Raw genomic sequence first — 19889 nt, forward strand, 5'->3', positions numbered from 1 at the left:
GTGCAGGATCTAGCCCAGAAATGGCAGCGGCCACAAGGGAGCAGGAACCTGCCCTGGTTGGAGCCAGTCTGTCCTCTGTTTGCTAACAGCAACAAAGGGGACAACAGTGCCTGGCTTGCTGGATCCCACAGTGAAAGTGTGAGATGCAGTGCGTGTGCCCACACTTGCTTGTACCAGTGTGGGAACCCCCCATCCGAGGGCAGGGTCCTGCCCCACGTCCACAGGCTGCAGCATGGGAAGGTGGCCCACAGGAGGAGCTCCAACACAGCTGCAGCGCCCACCACAGCCCGCAGATAAATAATCAAGGGGCTCAGCCTCCCTTCTACTTATTTAATTCCATTAATCCCACACTGTAAATTCACTGTAGCTCTCACTGTACACTAAGAATGAAATACTCTCCTGGTGCTGCCAGGCCAGGAGCTGCTGCCAGACCCTTGCACTCTGCTCCCCCCACCTCTGCTGCATGCCCAGTAGAGCCTGGTGGGGCTGTGCTATACCCCACGCCAGAGCAGCTGGCAGCGGAGTTAAATATGCCTGCAGCCAGCTCAGCTCCGAGCACCTGCAGTTCAGCTTCTCCTGTCGCACCGGTGTACCAGCAGGTCCAGCTGGAATTGCTCCCTGCTGGTTGGGGGTGAGGGCTAACCCGCAGCTCAGGAACCTGCTACCGCTGCAGCCAGCGCACAGCTCGCTCTGTGCTGGTTTTGTTGCACAGCCTACTTGGACACACAGGCTGGCAAACTGGTGTGAGCAACATTATTTGTCCTCTGACCTGCGGGAATGGAGGCCAGGCGGCTCCAAGAAATCTCTGCCACCCTCTCTGCTCCCTTCCCAGGAGCACAGGAAGGTGCTGACAGGTCTTGTTTTGCATCACCTGTGTCTAGGTTACCCTGCTATCGCTTGCACAACCAAGGCAAGCACCAGACTGATGGCTCTGGGCAGCTGGCCTCAGTGGTTAAAAGTGCTATTAAATATTTGCTCTCTGCCTGGTGTGCCACTCCTCCTGGAACGTGAGCCATTTATAAACAGCCCTGCACCCCACGGAGATGTTAGGCTGCTAGGCTGCTCTGCAGAAACACTTAAAATGCAACAATCCAAAGCACTACCAAACAGCAAACAGGCCTTGGGGATTCATCTGTGATGCCTTTGTCCCTCGGCTCTCCCCGCTCAGCTGTGCTACGCCCAGTCTGGCAGCACTATCATGCCACAGGGAAATAGGGTCGGGGCCTCCATCTTTCAAAGTGCTGGGTCACTACTCAGCTCAGTGCAGGTCTGGGGCTCACACAGTCCCAGGGTGAGTGCTGGGACTGTATCATCAGTTAATGACTGTGATTGCACAGAATTTGGCAAGCTCTGGCTCCCTGCCTTGCCCCACGCTGGGAAGCACAAGCTCCCGCAGGGGCTGCACAGCCTGTTCCCCTCCCACCTCTGCTATTTCTGCATCCATTCTGCAGATTCCCTTACTCACCAGTGCGTGCTGTGCCCATCTTGCCCTCCAGCCCTCCCACCACAGGCCCCAAAGAGAGCTGTTGCCATGTCCCTGTGCACACAGGGACCAGGATGAGAGCAGACCCATCGCCGCAGCAATCCTGCACATGCAGCGGCTGTCCTCTGCAAACTCAGTCCAGGATTTTTCTCACTGGCATTTTAAATGGGAAATGACTGTACTGATCAATTCTGCTTTGGGGTCTATCCTACTATCAAACACCATATGAGCCTGTCATGTTCAGTAATTTCTAGCTGATGAGGAGTCAAATGCAGCAGAATCCAGGGGAAAAAAATTACATGCAACAATCAGCTACTTAATAGCTGCTTTAGCATTAAAAGTACAACTGATCGGTGCTCTCAATCAGCCATGATACTCAAAGAAAGAGAAACGAGAATAGAGGGGCTCATGAAAACAGCTAACAGAATTTACTTAATGCTCATTTTTTTCTGAAACAGTTCCCACAGCTCAGTATTACGCTGCAGGCTCCAACCGGTGCAGGCCTAGTATGAGGATGGGAGCACCAGACACTGGATCCTGCTGAGTCCCCACCGCGCAGCAGAGGCACGGGCTGCCTGTAGTGCAGTGGGCAACCCTGCTTAACATTTCAGCTGGACTTGTAACAAAAAGCCCAAGGCAGACAGATATGACTGCGTACCTTGGCACTACTGGCACGACATACGTGAACACACAGGTAACTGCAAGGGAAGCATATTATTTCTCTAAACGTCTCCCAGATTGCGATGTAATGCTGCAGCTGGTGAAAGCTCAGCTTCTCTCTGGTCTAGCCAGCAGCATGGAGAGGGATGGCAAAGCCCTCCACTTGGCATCCTGAAGCAAAAAGGAGCTCTGCACCTTTCTCACATACATGCAGCACACCCTTTGAACTAGCTGGAATTCGTCCCTTACCTTCTCAGCACAGAGATCTGCTTTCCCTTTCCTGGCATATATAATCCTACCTCGTGGGCAAATGTTCTGATCTCATCTCATAAATCAGTGTAGGTATGCTGCAGGAAGGGGAGGCCACAGGCACAGGCAGATAACAATTCAAACAGAAGCGATAACACATGCAAAGGACACTTCCCAAATTTATTCCCTCTTTAATACTAGTTGAGGGTTTATTTACAAGTCACCTGCAGCTCAAGAGGGTCCTGCATGTAAGCACAAGCAAACATATATCCTGCCATTGCTGCTCTCGCCTGCAGAGGAACTTTCCCCGACTTTACAAGTTTTCAACCTAATCATCCAGCCCGGCGAGTGGTGAGAAAGGCAAGGCAGCCCTTGTGCAGGTCAGCCCCTTCCCCTCCATGTGTGCATCCTCCCACCAGTTGTCCTCAGGGAAGGATGGGAATGGAGGGGTCGGGCCGGGAGAGGCGCAGCGCAGGACGGGGGGTTCACCGAACAGCGAGTGCGTGCCTGTGTGTGTGAGCAAGGGCAGCACTGGTGGCGGGTGTGGACAGTACCTGCGTGGGGGCTCCACCAGAGATATGGAGGAGGGCAAGAGTGTGATTCAGCAGTGCTGGGGAGTTTGCAGCTCAGGATTGCAGGGCACAGGCAGAGAGCTCCATGCAGGGAGGGAGCTGGGACTGCTCCAGGGCCTTGGGACATCAGCAGTTCCTGGTGGCAGAGATGCTGAATAGCACAGGCTAATGCCAGCACAGTCCAGCAGCATGCAGGGGGAGAGTAGGTTGGGAAAGCAGGAATGAAAACCCGAATGCATGTTTGTCAGCAGTGGAGGATGGTGCAGAAAGCAAAGCTTTGAATGCAGATGGAGGTGAAGGGGCACAGGGTGCTGTGGACTGAAATACCTCAGCCAACCTGCATGGTAGGCAGCCCTTGTAGAGCGAACCAACAAAGTAAAGGGTGACAGCCCAGGTGGGTAGACATGAGCTCGAATTCACTCCTAAGACTGTAACCATGGTGGGAGCATGGCGGGCTGCTGTGCGTTCACCGGCAAGGCCTCTTCCCTGTACAAGCCATTCTTGAACTGCTCAAGGCGAGTTCCCACTGCTCTGGGGCTGGCAGGGAGAGCTGGCAGGCTCCCAGGCCTGGCCCAGGGCCCGCGCAGGCGATACCGGTGCGGGGGAGGCACAACTCAGCTTTCAAGCCCTCTCCGCTGGGGGTCCTGGCCAGCATCGCTCTGCCCCCACCGCCTGGCATGCTCTCACGCTTACCTCGTACTCCTGGGAGAACTTCAGCCCGTCGTTGGCTTTCAGCCTGTCGATGTTGTCGGCGAGGTCCGTCACAGGGATGGGGGGGTGGTCGCGCATGCCTGCGAGCGAGACAAGGAGGGAGGAGGGAGAGGAAAATGGTTATGGGTCTGCACAGCCGAGGAAGGCTCGACAACAGCATGTGCACAGCAAACCCAAAAGGTGGGTGCAAGGCGGACATGTGTGACTATGTGAAGCGCTGGGCAGGATGGATGGGAAGTCGGCGAGATCACACGGCATGCTGCACGCACTCTCAGAGCACACGGTTCGGCGAAACAAAAAAGAAAGGTGATGTGCAGAATGTGCATGACCGGGTGAGCATGCTCGGACAGTACAGCCACCGGGCACACAGAGCAGGCCACGCAGCGGGCAGGGGCTCAGGCAAGCCTCCAGCAGGAATGGGCCAAGGAGACATCGTCAATGCACTTCCCAGGCTCCCGCACGGGCTGAAGTTGAACACAGATTCTCTGGCACGCTCACTGCCAAGGGCTGAGGCTGATCCTCTTGCTTACCCCTAACAATGGCATTAACCAAAAAGAAACTTGCCCAGACCTGCACCAGGGGAAACCTCTGCAGTTCATGTGCACAGCTTTTTGGGTAGGCAGATGCTGCCCCAGCCCCTGGGGAGCTAGAGAAAGATGGGAAGGGACCCACGGAGGAACCGCTGCTCCCCTGGCTGGAGACTGCACAACTTTCTGAGAGCTGAGGAGCAGCTCTGCCTGCAGATGAGTGACTCAGTGCTCTTCAGTGGTGCTCTGGAGGCAGAGCCAGCTCTAGGGCCCAAAATCCAGCTCCACTGGGCTGGCTTATGCAAAGCACTGTGTGCAGTGACATGGCCTACAGCAGCTTCTGCAAGGCTGCTGCAAGCTGGGATGCAGCTTAAGCCATGGCAGAAGTCTTGCCCTGTCTAAAGCAGGGATGCACAGTATGGCTCATCCTGGGCACAGCCCAAGTGCCGCTTAGGGGAGAGGAGGGGATCCCACAGGTTCCACACAGGGGATGGGTACTGTGGGACCGGGAGGAGCCCTACTGGGGCCCTGGGATTCAGGGCTTAACCATCACAGCCTCTTTCTCTGAAGCTGAGATGGTGAATTGGCAGGAACTTGGCTGTGAAACATCTCATCCAAAGCCTGGCTCATCCAAATCCCAAGGATCGTGACTCCATCGGCTGCTCTGTGGGTTTCCCAGAAACCCACGTGGGTAATAACGATTATTAATAGGCTGAAGCTGTTGATTCACACTCAGGGAGACAGGCTGGAGCATGGCCAGGAGCTTCTCAATCACTCAAGAGCCTGAATGGTGCCACAGATGGCAGTGATGGGCCGCTGAGGTGATGGAGCACTCCCCAGGCTGGGTATGTGCGTTTTACACAGTGGTGACAAGTCACTAGGTAATAACATGGAAGTGTTATACTGCAGCCACTGCGCAGCAGGGCTCCTCACACCTCTGTCAAAAGCGTCTGACATCGCTGCCTATAGGCAAGACCCAATCCAACACACAGTCATCCTTCTATCACCTGACAGCGCAGAGCTATCCACGATAGCCTGAGAGCACACGGACAGATGGAGAGGGAAAAATCCCTCTTCTGCCTTGTGCCGAGGTCCTCCTGCAAGCAGTCCTCTGTTTGCCACTTTGCCCATCAGGATCCCTGAGGTGGCTGAGCAGGCCCACAAAGACGATGCCCTGATTTCTGCACAATTTGCTCATTGGTGCCAGAGCTCCAGAGGCTGTAGCTCAGGAGCAGCCTTTGCAGTGCAGAGCTGGAACTGATGAGCAACTGAATGGGGAGAACAGTGTGGGACTTAGGCAGAAGTGTGGGGCTGGAAGAAGAAAGAGTCTGGAACACAGCCACAGTATGTGCTTATTCCAACATGGCTACGTATGAGGTACGGCACAGCCATGGACCACAGGAGAGCTGGAGACACTCATCTCTGCTAAGAAACACAAGGGGGTCTCTCCAAACTTCAGTTTTGCTGGCCAAAGGAGTGTTGCAGCAACAAAGGAGCTGCAGGAACAGATGGGGAGAAAGGGGTGGTTGGTAACCCATTATGGTGAACCTAGAACAACTGCCACTGACAGCGCAGGGCAAGACAGAGGAGATTTGTACTTACTACCAGGACTTCTCTTGCCAATGAGTCTGGCAAGAGGACAGCAAGCTCTCCACCAGGCTGGAAGGGCTCAGAGGTTTCACAATGCCTGCAGGGTCACCGACTGCAAAGCCCTTGGCTCTGCTCCTGGGGCAAGCATCTATCCTACATACTTCTCCCATTCCTGTATGCGGGGAGGACACTTATGGTTGTTTTAGAGTGAACTTAAAGCTCACACGACAGGAGATAAAGGGGCAGTTACACCCATAGCCCTGGTACTACTCCATTCAACCCGGTAGAGCAGTTAGTCCCTCTGCTCTGTCCCTGGGACTCTGGTGTCAACACTGCTAAGCAGTCCAGCCGCACGGCAGTCCGAGATCATCAGCATCCCTTGGCATCTGTTCTGCCTAATTCTATGGCATAGGTGACCCAGCCTAGGGAAGCCAGTCTTCCTGAGGTAGGAGGAGTGCGTGTTCAACCACTGGGCTGCAGAGCACCCTTCAATTTGTCCATGAGTTTTTTTTAGCTGGCCACTCCCTCCAGAATGGCCAAGGTTATCTCTCCCCATGCAGGCCTGCAGGCCTGGTGCCACGGCAGAGCCTGGCATGCCACTGCGAGCGGGCAGGAGGCCTGGGAGCAGGGAAAGGGCTGCTGCAGGAGCCTCCTGGCAGCCGAGCATCTGGGGCCTTCCCTTCTGCACTGTGCTGCCGTGAGCTGCTGTAGTGCTGTGCAAATAGTACCCGAGCTTGGCCCCACACATCATGTCAGAAAGTGAAATCACTGCCGTTCTACACAGTCTGCTGTGAGTGAGGGTGACCTTCATGACATTGAAACAAAAATTACAAAGACGAGAGAGAAAGGGAAAGAAAAAGCAAAAGGTGTCAAAAGATAAATACAGGAGTTAAAACTAACTTGAGATATTCGGGCAACTGGGGACACTGGCACCTGCAAAGAAAAGAAATGGGGCAAGAACAGAAATCCCATTAGCCTTTAGTCATCATCGCAGAGGTTCAGAAATGGAAAGACAAGGAGATGAAGATGCAAAGGAAAGCACCATCTGCCACTGCACCGGGAGCCTCACTCCTGCACAGGACCGGCTGCCTGGCCCTGGGGGCTGCTCTGCAGCTGGCTGTTACACACCGGGCTTTTGGCTCTGGCCAGCGCCATCCCCTGATGCTGACAAACATGCAGAGCTGGAGCTACTTGCAGGGGAGTGAGCGCACAGATATTCATCTGACACCAAGAGCTACACTTCTCGCTGCACACCACTGTCCACGGCTCCATGCCCAAGGGGAGCCAGCTAGGGCAGGTGGATGGCAGGTACAGGGGACATCTGTGTTGCTCCATGGCCAGGAGGACTGCACTCAGCCCCAGCAACCTCTGTTCAGTGCTCCTGAGCCTCCAGCTCACTTGTAGCTCATCGGCAGCACAACTCAGCCTCATTTCGTGGTGTACTGGGACTGTATCCTCTCAGCGACTTGGCACAGCACTTTGTTAGTGCAGGGAGGCTGACAGTGGGGGAAATAACCCTTGTCTGAAGTAAAAACCACAAAAATGAGACAGCTTAATATTTAATAACAGTAGCCCAATTAATTATGCATTAAACAAGTTTTCCCTGCTCAGCACACTCCAGTAGGGAGACCAGCTACTGAAGCGTGCAGGGCCAGTGGCCATCACCTCTTGTCAATGCATCCACGCAGTACTGCCTTGACCTCAGGCGGGTGACAGGGGCAACAGAATGGGCCCGGTGGGCTCGGCGGTTTTCATGCCTCCTCATTAATGAGGACAAGCTCGCCAGGAGCTGGAACAGTCACTTCTAGCTGCACAACACCCGCTTCTACCCCGCAGAGCCTCACAAGTGATGCGGAGGGAGGAAGGGCGCAGGACACAGTGCTGTCACTTGATGGGGGAGTGTTGGCTAGGAGCATCCCAGGGCACTGCTGCCGTCTCTAGTGAACTGGGCACTTTGGGTTGTTTTTCTCTCTCCAGAGAGCTCTGCAAACTTTCTGAATAAGCGATCATCTTCGGCTTATCCTTAGGCAAAAGTGGGAAAAGAAAATTTCCTGGACCCCTATTCTCTCTGATGGCAGATCTTGATCCTTCCTACAGCTCTAGCAAGGGATGCCCTTGTTGCAAACACCCTGATCTGTTTGGAGATGGGAGTAGGCGCAAGCCTGACCTTTCACACTCCTCCATCCAACGTAAGCCACAAGCATACAGCGAAGACAGCTCTTGTGTCCCTGGGCAGCAGAGACATGTCACAGAGGCCTGTTCCCATGCACAGGTGTCCTGGAGCAGCCCTGTTCAACACCTTGCTCCTCCTCACGAAGCTGCATGCTGTTGTTGACTGTGTGACCCCCTTACCTAGTGCTGCTCCCAGTAATCTGCCCATTGAGATGTTCTTCCTCCAGCGCAGGAGCCTCCCTTGCTCCCTACAGCATTTTCCTCCCATGCTGCAATACCATGCTGGTCTGTGTTGTGGCCAATTAATGGGCCAGGTCTGCTGGCAACTGCCAGGCTGTCACTGCATCCCACCACTGAGATCTACCATCGGTCCTGCCTCGGAGATGCACTAACTAGAGATCTCTGATGGCTGGCACAGAGAGAGAGGTGCTGGTGAAGTACACCCCAGGTCTGAGCCAGACTGCTGTGGGCAGCAACAGGAAAGGCTCCTCTTACCCTCTCTCCCAGACACAGCGGGTTTACATCAGCAAATGGTCCCTCCAAAACTATCCTATTAGATAAAAGCTCTTAGATGAATGAGCAGCAGGAGAAAAAGGAAAGTAGGTTACGGACCAGGAGGAGCTGCAAGTTAGAAGAGAGCTGTATGTGCCTCATTTATTGCTGAACTGCTCCCTCCACCACAAAAGCCCAAGCACTCCCCCACTTGATCTAGGACTTGGACTCTCTTGAAAGGCTCTGAACGAGTCAGGGTGAGCCTGTCTCTGATCACTACAACGTGCTTTTGGTGCCATCACAGACGTACAGACACAAAGCAGCAGCACGAGACCTTTCTGCAGTGCGAGGTACAGTTGCCTCTGTGGGCTGGCAAACTAGCTACACCCCGAGGCACCACAGGCCAGTGCAGGCATGACGAGATGCTCTGCAGTGAACAGTTGCATGCAGAAAGCAACAGCTTTTACTGAACTATCATCCTCTGCGCTGAGACCATCGTGACCAGCAGCGCCCTTCACTGGGCTACAGCACTGGCTGGGGAGCAATGTAGGCTGCAGGTAGCTCTTCTCTTCACCCTTAGCTGAGCAGAGCAGGACAGTCAGCACACCAAGGATCCCAGGATGAAGCTGCTGGGACACCCTCAGCCGTACAATGGCTCTGAGGGGCCTCACCTCCCGACGCCCCTCTGTACATCCTGGCCCCACTAGTCGCAGCCCCTGTGGCCAGCACTGCACCAGTGGTGCTCAGCACTGAATCCCAGCCTAGACCAAGCCAAGCCAGTACAGCACCCGGGAGCAACACAGGTGCAGGCACTGGTGAGCTCTCCCAACTCTGTGTGGAGGCTCCTCCTGGCTCAGGACAACTGCAGTAAGCTTCGTGTAAGGTCTGACCCCACCCCACACACTAGACTGTCCCTGTCCGGGTTCCCCAGCCTTGTGTGCCTGCAGTGACAGGGCCAGGGAGAAGGATTTGCAGACCAGAGAACAACACCTGGATAGCCTCAGTCTAAGCCTCCTCTGTGCCACTTTGACTGAGAAGGTGCAGAGCTGCCGGCGGGGAGGACTGCAACTCCTCCTCTGGCATGGGGACCTGGCGAAGGGGAACCATAGGAAGTGGGGTGCAAGGGGCTTAGCTGCTCCTTACCTGGAGTCTGGTAGTTGAGCCGCCTCATCTCAACTGGATCAGAGGAGTGGGCCAAGAGCGAGTCCTTCAGGCCGATGGAGTGCTCATCCTTGGAAGAAGGGGAGTGTGCCCTTTTTCTATGGACAGAGACAAGCAGGTGAGCTCTGGAAGAGACTGGCATGAAACACCCTGGGAAGGAGCCTGGGTCCCTGCATCTCAGATACCCAGCTCCATCCCAGGCTCCCTGGGGCTCCCTCTGGGTAAGTCACATCCTCTTGCATGCCTCCAATTTCCCATCTATGAAACAGGAAGGATCATATGTAAGCAATGGCAGAGGTTTGATTAGTGAGGCACTTTGAAATACGATATTCTGTATAATATTTATTAGAGAAAAAGTAGATAGATATAAGATGTTGTTTCCTCTTACTCTCTCTAGGAACTATTTCCTGTAGTGGAAGGATATAATAATTTTTTTTTTTAAGTATTAGAAATATTTAAATATAGAATGCTGTAATATAATCGTGTAAAGGCTCTTCAGGGTGTGTTTTATTGGGCCATTAATACATGTCTTGAATGGTTGAAGGCACCCAAGGCGTGTATTAATGGAACAATAAAATACACCGTTGTCTCTTCATGCTATATTTATGCCTAGAGCGATGCCACCACCTCAGGCTCTTGCTGGAATTCACGACCAAAGCAGGGACAGATCCAATCAAAAAGTGGACAAGTGAATACTAAGGAAAATCTAATACTGCAAGAAGGGTTTCTAGTGATTCTTTAAGTCCTGCTTCTTGCTCTATGTTACAAATATAGTGGATATACCCATGCAGTAAAGAGGAGTGTCGGGCAGGAGCAGGACAGCAGTATTATCTTCTGAGTTGTGCTGACCCTGACGCTTTGTCAACATGCTGAGCATGCAGCAATACGCAGAGACTTTGTCTTTTGGCTACAGTCCCAAAATGGATTTTGCCTGATGGTGAACCCCTCTGCTGACCTGATGTTTTCTGGAAGAGAGGGAGCTGCATCACTGCTAGTCTGCACGGATGCTAGCACGTTTGCCATTCTGCAAATTGCAGCAGTCAGTCTCTGCTTTCTACCCCCTTGTGAGGCATTTCAAAGCACCCTGAAGGGCTGCCAGGTTCTGCACAGGGGTAGCTGCATCTCTGGATGGTGGTGACCCTGAGCCACATGTGATCAGAAATGCTCTGCACTGGCACAGGGTGCTATCACTTCCACAGGGAGCTGTGCATCCTGGGCTGGCACTAGTGAGAGGCAATTAGGGAAAATTTAGTGCATAAATCGCAAGTGAGACCTGCGCTCCTGCTGCGGCCCAGACTGTTAGCAAGCTCCATCTGCAGCCCACGGCTGCATCAGACACTGGAGTTGTTCAATGGAGAGGACCAGCTTGTGAGTCTTATACTACTCTGAGTCATCTCAACATCTCAGAAGCCTTCTAGCGGCCTGGACCGAGACAAAAGAGCTGAAGGACTTGAGAGCACTGATAGAATGAAAGAAAAATACATGGCAAACAAATAAAGCAGTGTTTCTCCTATCAGGAGCACAGCAGGATGTGCCATGTGCTACTGCGTGCCAGTCCCTGAGCGCTTGAGCGAAGTGGCCCAGCTTTTCTGGGGAATGGGCACAGCACATAATTAATGTTTGTCTCTCTCATTAGCCTGGTCAGGGCAACTGCTGAACAAACCTCCAGATCCCAAACTATCTACTGCTACTCAGCTTCAATTCATTCCCATTGTATATTTGACACTGTGAATATGCTGCACAGGTATGTTTGGCAGAAAATGCCCCCAAAGAGAAGCTGGACAGCAAAAATCTGTAGGATAGTACAGTATCAATCCGAGCACACGGGTGGTGCTGGAAGGGAATACGCTGCTGCTGCTGCATGGACTAGGACGCTGCAGGGACATTAATGTCAGGTCTGAGCACAGTGGGCTGGTGCTGCTTCCTGGAGCTCCACCCACACCAGACTCTGGGAAAAGCTAAGCCAAGCTGGGCACAGCCTCTCTTGGGGCCCAGGTACAGAATACCCCCTGGGGCCATTTTCTCTCCTTAAAGACCAGGAAACACTTCATTTCTTACAATTGCCTGGTATTCCCTCAAAAGCTTCATCATAAGGGACTCCAGGAATGCACCTGCATTCTTGACAGAACAGCTCTCAGTCTGAAGCTACTGAGAAAACAAAGCAACCCCTATAACTGTTGTTGGTTTTTTGATTTTTTAATTTAATTGCAAAAGCAATCTGGGAACTCTTTATGTTGGAACTGTCTCCCTAAGAGCTGTGAGAGGCTGACAATTGCTAGGAGGCTGATACCTTTGAGGAAACAAAGTCTTTGTAAAACCCTAGGGCTGGCATGACCCACACTCCCAGAAACAAAGGTGCCCCCTAGTAGCTCCAGGCTTGAGGGAAATAGACTTGAAATTTTAGCAAAACAAGAAGATAAAATAGATTCATACCTTTCTTGCTTACTAGATCCAAGGAAAAGCAGAAACAGAAGAAAGGAGATGATCACTGACGCAGAAAGGCACTGACTGCACATGCACAGCAGAGCTCCATTTAATCAGACAACAAAGCCAGCTCCCTTCCCAGAGCTATAGATACATATGTAAATCGAGAGTCCAGGAGGAGCAGAACCTTGGAGCTGAGCTGATAGAGAATGACCTACTCTAATTGAACAGGCTACACAAACACATGCAAATGCAACCTGTGGCTCCTCCGGAGGACTAACAATCATCTCACACTACAGTTACAGCTCTAGCAGGGCTGTTCTGCTAAGCAAAAGCAGGCGGTTGCTTCAGCAGGGAGCACAGAGTGTGGATGGTCTTGGTCTGGTAGCCAGGACTGAGATGCCTCAGGAAGTGAGCTCTTACTCTGATTTCAGCCTGCCACATCCATGCCCTGTTCTCATCACCAAGACCATGTTCCTCAGTCAAAATTCACAGTAGTGGGGGAACCTGCCAGAGACCAAGCAGGCAATTTCTGCAGAAAACCAGTACTAGAGAAGTCCCCAAGGCTGCAAATCTAAGGTGTGAGACCAGAGAGCGGTCAAACTGGCTTTAGGGACAAAGCTGCTCTCCTCTGTCTCACCGCTCACGCATTTCCAGAATGCACAGCAGCTCTGTGTCCTGGGGCTGATATTAATTACCTTCTGCATATCCAGCCCTTCTGCTCTTTATAAAGCAGCCTTCTGCCGTGCCAGGTAGAGACCTTCCTCCTCCCCGTGACCTCCAAGACCGTCTGTCAGAGCACCCCATATCTGAAGGCTACAAGGAGGGTCGTGAAGGTGCCACCACCTGTAGTGCTCATGCCACAGCTGCTATGTCCTGGACTGGATCTCACCTTTTGAAGAGGAGTATAGCAATGACAATGATGATGATTAATATCACAGCCAGGACAGGTCCCATCACCCACAGCATCTCTGGTTCATCCTGCTGCTTTGCTGAAGCCACTTCCATCACGATCTCATCCGAGTAGGGGCTGGCTGCATATCTCTTCTGAACAGCACCGGCAGGAGAGGGAGAGAAAAGCAAGCGTCCATTACGCTAAAGCAACAGCTGCATCCCTGAAATGTGGAGGTTTCTCCTTGCCTCTGGCCAGCAGGGAACAGTCATGCTTCTCAAACCCCAGGAGCATGCCATGGGATCCTCCCTCCCTCCCTCAGCATCAGCAGAGGTCATGCTGTGGGGACAGTCTCTTCCTGGTGTGAAACATTCCCAGTGCCAGCAGCTTCCTGGCTAGCAGACCTGGCCTCGAGGTGCCAAACTGGAGCAGCCCAGCTAAGAGCCACTTGCCAGCCCTGGATTCTCTTGGAGCCAAATCACAAGCTTTTGAATCCCAACCAATTGCACAGTGGGGCTGGCTGATGATTCCTAAGTGGTTTATAATACCTGCTGTGCTGATATCAACACATCTCCCCAGGCCAGGGCTGTATCAGGAAAACCCCTGCTGGGCTAGGCAGTTTTCTTAAAGGAACTAAATGACAGGAACATTTTCTACCTGATATCTCAGCCCTGATAAACAGACCTTGGAAAGGGGCTCATGCTCACAGCTTCCTTTCCAGAGACTTCTGCAATCTGGCAGCCCAGTGGCAGCCCAAAGAGACAGCTTTCTAGCCCACCAGCAAGACAGGATTAGCAGAGACCCAAACCCTTCCTGCAGAAAAATGACACTGCACCTGGCTTTTTCTGCTGCTCTTGCTAAGGCTTACAGAGCTGTGTTGTCCCTTCGTAGCTCAGCCTCGCTGGGTCAGAAGGGTTAAATGCTGCAAAAGAGAAATCCTTTCCCCTTATTAGGAAGGGCCAGGGCTGTACCAGTTCAGTGCCTGTGGCTTTTGAGCAGCACCTGCTGAGCTGCATTAGGGAGCCACAAAGGCTCTGCTCCTGCCATAGAAAGTTTTGGTCACTGAAGAGGTGCCTGTGGATCTATAAATCGTCTGCTTTAAGGTCAGAGTTTAAATACGCACTTCATGTCTGCGTGCATGTGAGGGGAAGGAATGGAAAAATCAAGCGTGCTGGTGTCACACAAATGCACATCTTGATCTCCTCTCACAGGTGCCCATGATCCCAGCCAGTCTGGTTTCAAACATGCGTGGAGTACAGAAAACGCTCTTATCTGTGACATCCTTCTGGCAGCATGCGCCGGTGCAGCGTCCTAGCTGCTCTCCTCAGATTTATCAGCGGTCAGAGATGCCACTGGCTGGAAGGGGAGCGTGGGGGGTGGTTGCTGCTTTGTCCGTGAAACCTTTCAGCTGTATGAAACCCTCTTTCAGTGACCTTGAAATAGCTGCTGGCTCCCAGTTCAGCACTGTTCCTAGAGAAAGTCTGCATGGGATCACTGCAACCCATCAGCCTGTTCCTATACCCCCTTGTCCAGCTCAAACAACAGGGCAGGGAGTCAGCAACAGCTCTGTCTGAGCATGGCAGGGACAAGAAGATACTACATCTGTGGTGGGAGGATGGGGCAGAAGGCCTGAGGCTCCCCTTTGGATGGGCGAGCGGCTACTCTGCGAGGAAGACACAAAGGCTTTGCCTGTGGCTACCCAGAAAAGTCAAGCTGCATTAGGTGGGGGGAAGGAGCATGATCTGTGCAGCAAGGTAACACGTGTGTCCATCTCCAAAGGTTTGTGCAAGGAGCACAGATTCATCTTTTTGCAGATACCCTTTGGAAATGCCTCCTTCCAAGAGAAGACAGAAGCAGAAGAGATCAGAATGACTGTTATCTCAGTGGCATTTCCAAAGGCAGACTGTGAGGTGCAGGTGGTGCCCTGCTCTCAGAGATGGTGTTTCAACCACACTCCCCTTTGCCTTTGAAGAATGGTGATGTTATGCTCACCTACTGACACTAGAGACACAGCAAGCAATTTAAGAGGAGCTGAGTGGGGGAGATAGTGCACAGCCCTGGACAGAGTGCCTCATGCTTCAAATGAAAATGGGCGCGACGCAGCGGAGGATGAAGAAAGGTGGTCTTTAGGGTCAGGGTGTAATAACTCTGCTGGCTGGTGGCTCACTGGAGGGCTGTGGCAGATCTATGCTAGGGAGGAGATGATGATAGTCTGGGATCATCTAGTTAAGGTCATTTCTTCTTGACAGGGATTGCCAGGATAGCACATCCTGAGGCCCCTGCCTTACCTTGCTGTTAATCTGTGACTCTTCTTCCCTCACCAGTGTGCACATCTTGCCATAAGAACACGTGAGCTGGATGAGTAATGTAGAACTTGATCAGCCCTAATGAGCCATTACAAGCAAATGAAGCTGAGGAAGGAAGCCGCACCCTGGAAGCCAACCAAAGGATTCTGTGCATCTATTATTTCCATTATTTACACACTGGCCACTGCTACTGCCGCCACCACCACGCCTGCCCTCTGTGTTTACAGCCGGACACTGATGCACAGGTCTTGCCATGCTGCTCCCTGCTTGTTCCATCAGCTATTCCCTTCCCTCTCACGTGCCCAGGCCCTGTGTGCTTGGCGGCACACTGCCAGCAAAGGCATGGCCCATTTCCCTCTGGCAAGGAGAGGCACAGGAGCAAGAATCCCGACATAGCACACACGTGTGCAGCTTTGCCCTGCTGACAACCCACTGCAACGGGAGGCAGGTTTGTTTGCTTCTCCAGACATCATCTGGAAGAGAGACTCTGGCCAGAGAAGGGCCTGTGAAAGCAGGTTTGCAGAGGGAGCATCCTGTTCACTGCAGAGCCTCAGCAGCCACTGTGCAGGGTAGGCTTTCAGGGGGCTGTTTTCCACAGTCACGTACTTGAGCCAGAGCAGAATGAGAACCTATCCCGTCTCAACCATGTGTCAAGCTCTACTCTGGCCACAACCCACCAAGCCAGAACCAAGCTTGCGTAGAATGCGTGTGTTGATTCTGCCCTCCACTCTCATCTGTTATGTCAAACATACATGCCATTTCCCTCCAAAAACACCATCTATCAAGTCAACTCTCGCGGCTGCCTCAGCTTGTTGACACCATCTACGCAGCCTCACTTTCTTCCCTTCAGAGAAAACTCCATCATCCTGGCTTGCAGTAATTGTTCATCCTGCCTGCACTGAGCCCACGTCAGCTCTGCTAGGAAAGGTTGTGCCCCCCCAGCAGAAAGTCCTTACCGTGTCTCCATCCTCCAGTGAGGCCAGCACGAAGCAGCGATAGCTCAGGTCTTGAGATAGGGGCTTGTTGTAGAAACCTTTGTAGTTCTTCTCATCCCCCAAGGTGAAGGTCTCGGGCAGCACATCCACTTGAGCAGCAATGTAGGGCTTAAGTCTGTCTGCTTGGCGTCGCTGGCGCCTGCTCTGACTCCCTTGGCTTATGGCCTCCAGCAGCTGGGGACAAACAAGGTGCATCACTATTGCTTCGCCCAGCGTGACACCGCCTTACGCTGTTACCTTACCGGTTGTAGGACTCAGCAGGGTGGAAGGGAAGGGAGGAGAAGATACTGGGTTTGATTTGGATACGGTGGCATAAAGAGACCAGAGAGATGCATTATCTGTTTAGGTGTCGCTAGGGCACCTGTCTACAGACCCTCACTGCAAGCACCTCTGCCAGGAGCTGGGCTTCGGGAGAGTCCTGAGTCCTGGGATGCTGACACGGTGAACGTGAGGGCTGAGGCAGCTTGGCTGTGCCTGTCGCCCCGAGCTAATGCATCCCAATGGGCTGCGAGGGAAGTGGGCCACGTTCTGCAGCCCAAATAGTGATCCAGGCAGCAACTCATGCTCTGTATGGACACTGGACATGAACTACAGCTGATGCTGATATATAGGGAAAAAGTGACGCTTGCTGTGTCTTTCCCTTCTGTCAGTGCTTTGATTTTTCACCTGCTGCTGGGTTGCAGGCAGAGCTTTGTGTAAATCACACAGAATGGGAACAGATTTCATGGGATGTTCAGAGTAAAAGGGGCAAATTTCATAGTCAGCCACAAATTCATGAAAAGGATATAAACACACAAAAATTCAATTATGCTGCTAAGAAGAACTTTCAGATGTTTAAAGATGTTTTTCTAATGAATAAAAATGAATATCAGGCTTGGAACAGAAATTCTAATTTAAAATGAAGAAGGAAGCATGAAATACATTTCACACACGAATGTATCAGTGCAGTATTGTCAGGGCAGACGGGAACATCAGTGAGGCTGGAGACAGTGATGTGCACACAAAGCCACGCTGCTGAGCTGAGCCCACTCCCTCTGAGGAGGAAAAGCTGGGTAAGGCACTCTCCACTCTTTCCCCTCAACAGCCCATCCTCGCCCTCTTGTGAATACTCATGTTGGAGCAATTTAGGAAAGCTGTAGCTTGTCATTGCAATATCACCAAAAAGAGAAAAAAAAAAAAGGATGGAGAAATCTCAGTTTCACAAATGTCCTTGTAACTGCAGGGGGAAAAGGCAGAAAGATAGTCTTTGGACTGTGGAGTCTGTTCCCTACACGCATCTCTTGTATCTTGGCTGAAATTACAGCTGAGCTCTTTGGGCAGAAAGCACAGCTGTATGTGCATGGGCATGAAACCATAGGGCTCCAGTTGTGATTGAGGTTGCTGGATGCTACTGCCACTTACGTATGTAACACACACCAAAAGACTGCATCAAAAGAATGCTAGGCTTGCGAGGTTCAGATCCTGGAAAATTCGAAAATTAATATTGCCTGTGCAAAATTAATTCAGCTGTCTTACGTATGTGCATTGTGTTACAATCCTTGACTGCATGGTCACATACTATCTTTTCTGTAACACCCCTGCTTTGTTCAATACACAGGACAGACAGTGCTTAATCAAAGAGCAGCTATTCCATATTTTGTTTTCTTCTTTGCATTATGCAGCTTACTATTCAAATCCAACCCTGAAGACAAAATTAATAATTTCCTCGTGGGCTTTTCTATGGTGCTGATCACTATATTACAAGTGCTTAACAAACATTAACGATCTTATCTTCCAAACACCCATATGAGGTGAGATGAAAGTGATTATCCTAATTTTACAGATGGAGAAGAGAGGAACAGGGACATTAATGTAAAAAATGTCCACTAATTTTGAATGCCAAACTGAAAAGACATTGGCTCGCTTTGTTTTTAAAGGGAACTTAGCATTTTTATAGCACTGACTGTATCCAGCAGAGCTCCTATTGACTTTCTCTGCAGCTGGGGATGCTCAGGCTTTGCAAATGAGGCTCCAGGATCTCAAACTGAGCACTCCAAAAAACCAGAACATGCAAGACAGTGGCTGCTAATGAAAATTTTGTTTTAAATCATTTGCCCAGGGCTGGGTGAAGAGAGATAGAAACTAGTTCTCTTGACAGCTTTCAACCACCTGAAGCTCAAAACCAAACCATCTTCTCTCATCCTACTCTTCTATTTCTTGTGACATCTTCCAAATTCTGCAATGAAATGATGCAGGAGACCTACAGGCGATGGTTCTGCATCACACAATTGTGCTTCGCATGTAGAACAGATCCACCCATACGTGCCATGAGCTGGGACCCCATGGAAAAGACTGTGCAGTCATGCCATTAAAGATTAATGATAAGCAAGGACTGACTTACAGTTTCTAACACTTTTTAATTTCTGAGTGGTTCAAGTTTGCAACTTTGTTCTCTTAATGGACCCTTTTGCATGTGATTTCTTGGAATTTTTCCTTACTACTTTGGTGGTGTGGTGTGGGGGGGGAAGAAAGAGTCCACAAAGCCTTTGCGTGGGACTCTCCTGACACCTGCACACGTACTGCGCTACTGGTGTTGGAGGACTCGGGCACAGAATAAGCTGCATCTTGGGGTGAATGGGCTGCTGAATGCTGAAAGCCTTTAACAAGCAAGTGTGAATGGAGCTTTGCAGGTTTTGTTAGACTGCAGGCTTAGGTCCTATCTAGAGAGGGAAAAGCCTCCTGACAGAACAGCTTAATTAACTGAAAACTACACCCTTCCCTCCTACCTTGTTTTCAAAATCAGCATGGCTGCTCCAGCTGGAAAAGGCTACAAAGAGTGTCAACCCGGGACAGGATCTGTCCTGGTCTGAGCTCTGAAACACTCTAGCGTGGTCTCCTACTGGGGCACATTCTGAGAGGTGGCTCCTCCCTTGCTTGACTCCAGCCTCCTTCCTACATGCTGTCACCAGCGAAGAAAGGCTGAGTGGGCACCCCACGTCCCACAGCCCCGCACCTCTGATGTACACCTGCACCTGTGTCGCTGCACCCATGCTGTTGCCAGGAGGCCTGGGCAAAGTGTGCTGGGCCACCTGGGAGCCACTTTCATTGCAGCAGCTGCTCCAGACTCCTACCTGGTCGAGCTCCATCTCATCAGGTGTCCGCCACCGAGCAGCCGGGCTGCTGGTGCTCTGATCCGCTGGCACAACCACGATGTAGTACCACCTGGGAAGGAAGGAATGCATAAGCACTGGACCCTAAGTCACCTCTCTGGCATGTCATGTGCCATATGCCTCCCAAGGACTATGTGCTCCTTTCCCTGCCCTTTACGTAGCAAAAGGGTTCAGTAAGGAAGAGGCCAGTTATCCAGCTGCACCAGAGAAGAGAATACTCCCATTAGCACTCATTAGGTTAATGAAGATCTACTGACGGTGCTCCAGAGGGTGGTATAGGAGCTGTGAGAAGGACATTTATATAATCGGATTGTAGCCAGAACCCTGGAGGAATTGTGCTTCAGCACAGGGATACGGCAGTAACGAATAAGACTCCTACAAACTTGCTTTTTTAATCTCCTTGAGGCTTTAGGCATTATTTATTTAAAGGATATTATACAGTGTCAGAGAAAGCCCCTCCTGATCCTCAGCTGTGTTTTTGCTGGTAGCATCTGGAGTATACCCAC

The 19889-nt window shown here is 51.6% G+C and overlaps 1 protein-coding gene across 8 annotated transcripts in view; it reads right to left on the reverse strand.

Annotated features, from left to right (window-relative positions):
* PTPRF (protein tyrosine phosphatase receptor type F) overlaps positions 1–19889 on the reverse strand; it is a 394797-nt gene that overhangs the window by 23656 nt on the left and 351252 nt on the right. For 6 of the 8 annotated variants that reach the window (XM_075097853.1, XM_075097851.1, XM_075097854.1 and 3 more), the window contains 6 exons: positions 19345–19435; positions 16196–16408; positions 12934–13088; positions 9600–9715; positions 6693–6725; positions 3658–3755 (listed from right to left, as the gene is read on the reverse strand). In XM_075097853.1, coding sequence (XP_074953954.1) covers positions 3658–3755; positions 6693–6725; positions 9600–9715; positions 12934–13088; positions 16196–16408; positions 19345–19435 — 706 coding nt within the window. The remainder of the gene's footprint in view (positions 1–3657; positions 3756–6692; positions 6726–9599; positions 9716–12933; positions 13089–16195; positions 16409–19344; positions 19436–19889) is intronic. The other 2 variants (XM_075097857.1, XM_075097856.1) reach the window with 1 other exon arrangement.

Source organism: Phalacrocorax aristotelis, chromosome 6, assembly GCF_949628215.1.
Source record: "Phalacrocorax aristotelis chromosome 6, bGulAri2.1, whole genome shotgun sequence".
NCBI classification, from domain to species: domain Eukaryota; kingdom Metazoa; phylum Chordata; class Aves; order Suliformes; family Phalacrocoracidae; genus Phalacrocorax; species Phalacrocorax aristotelis.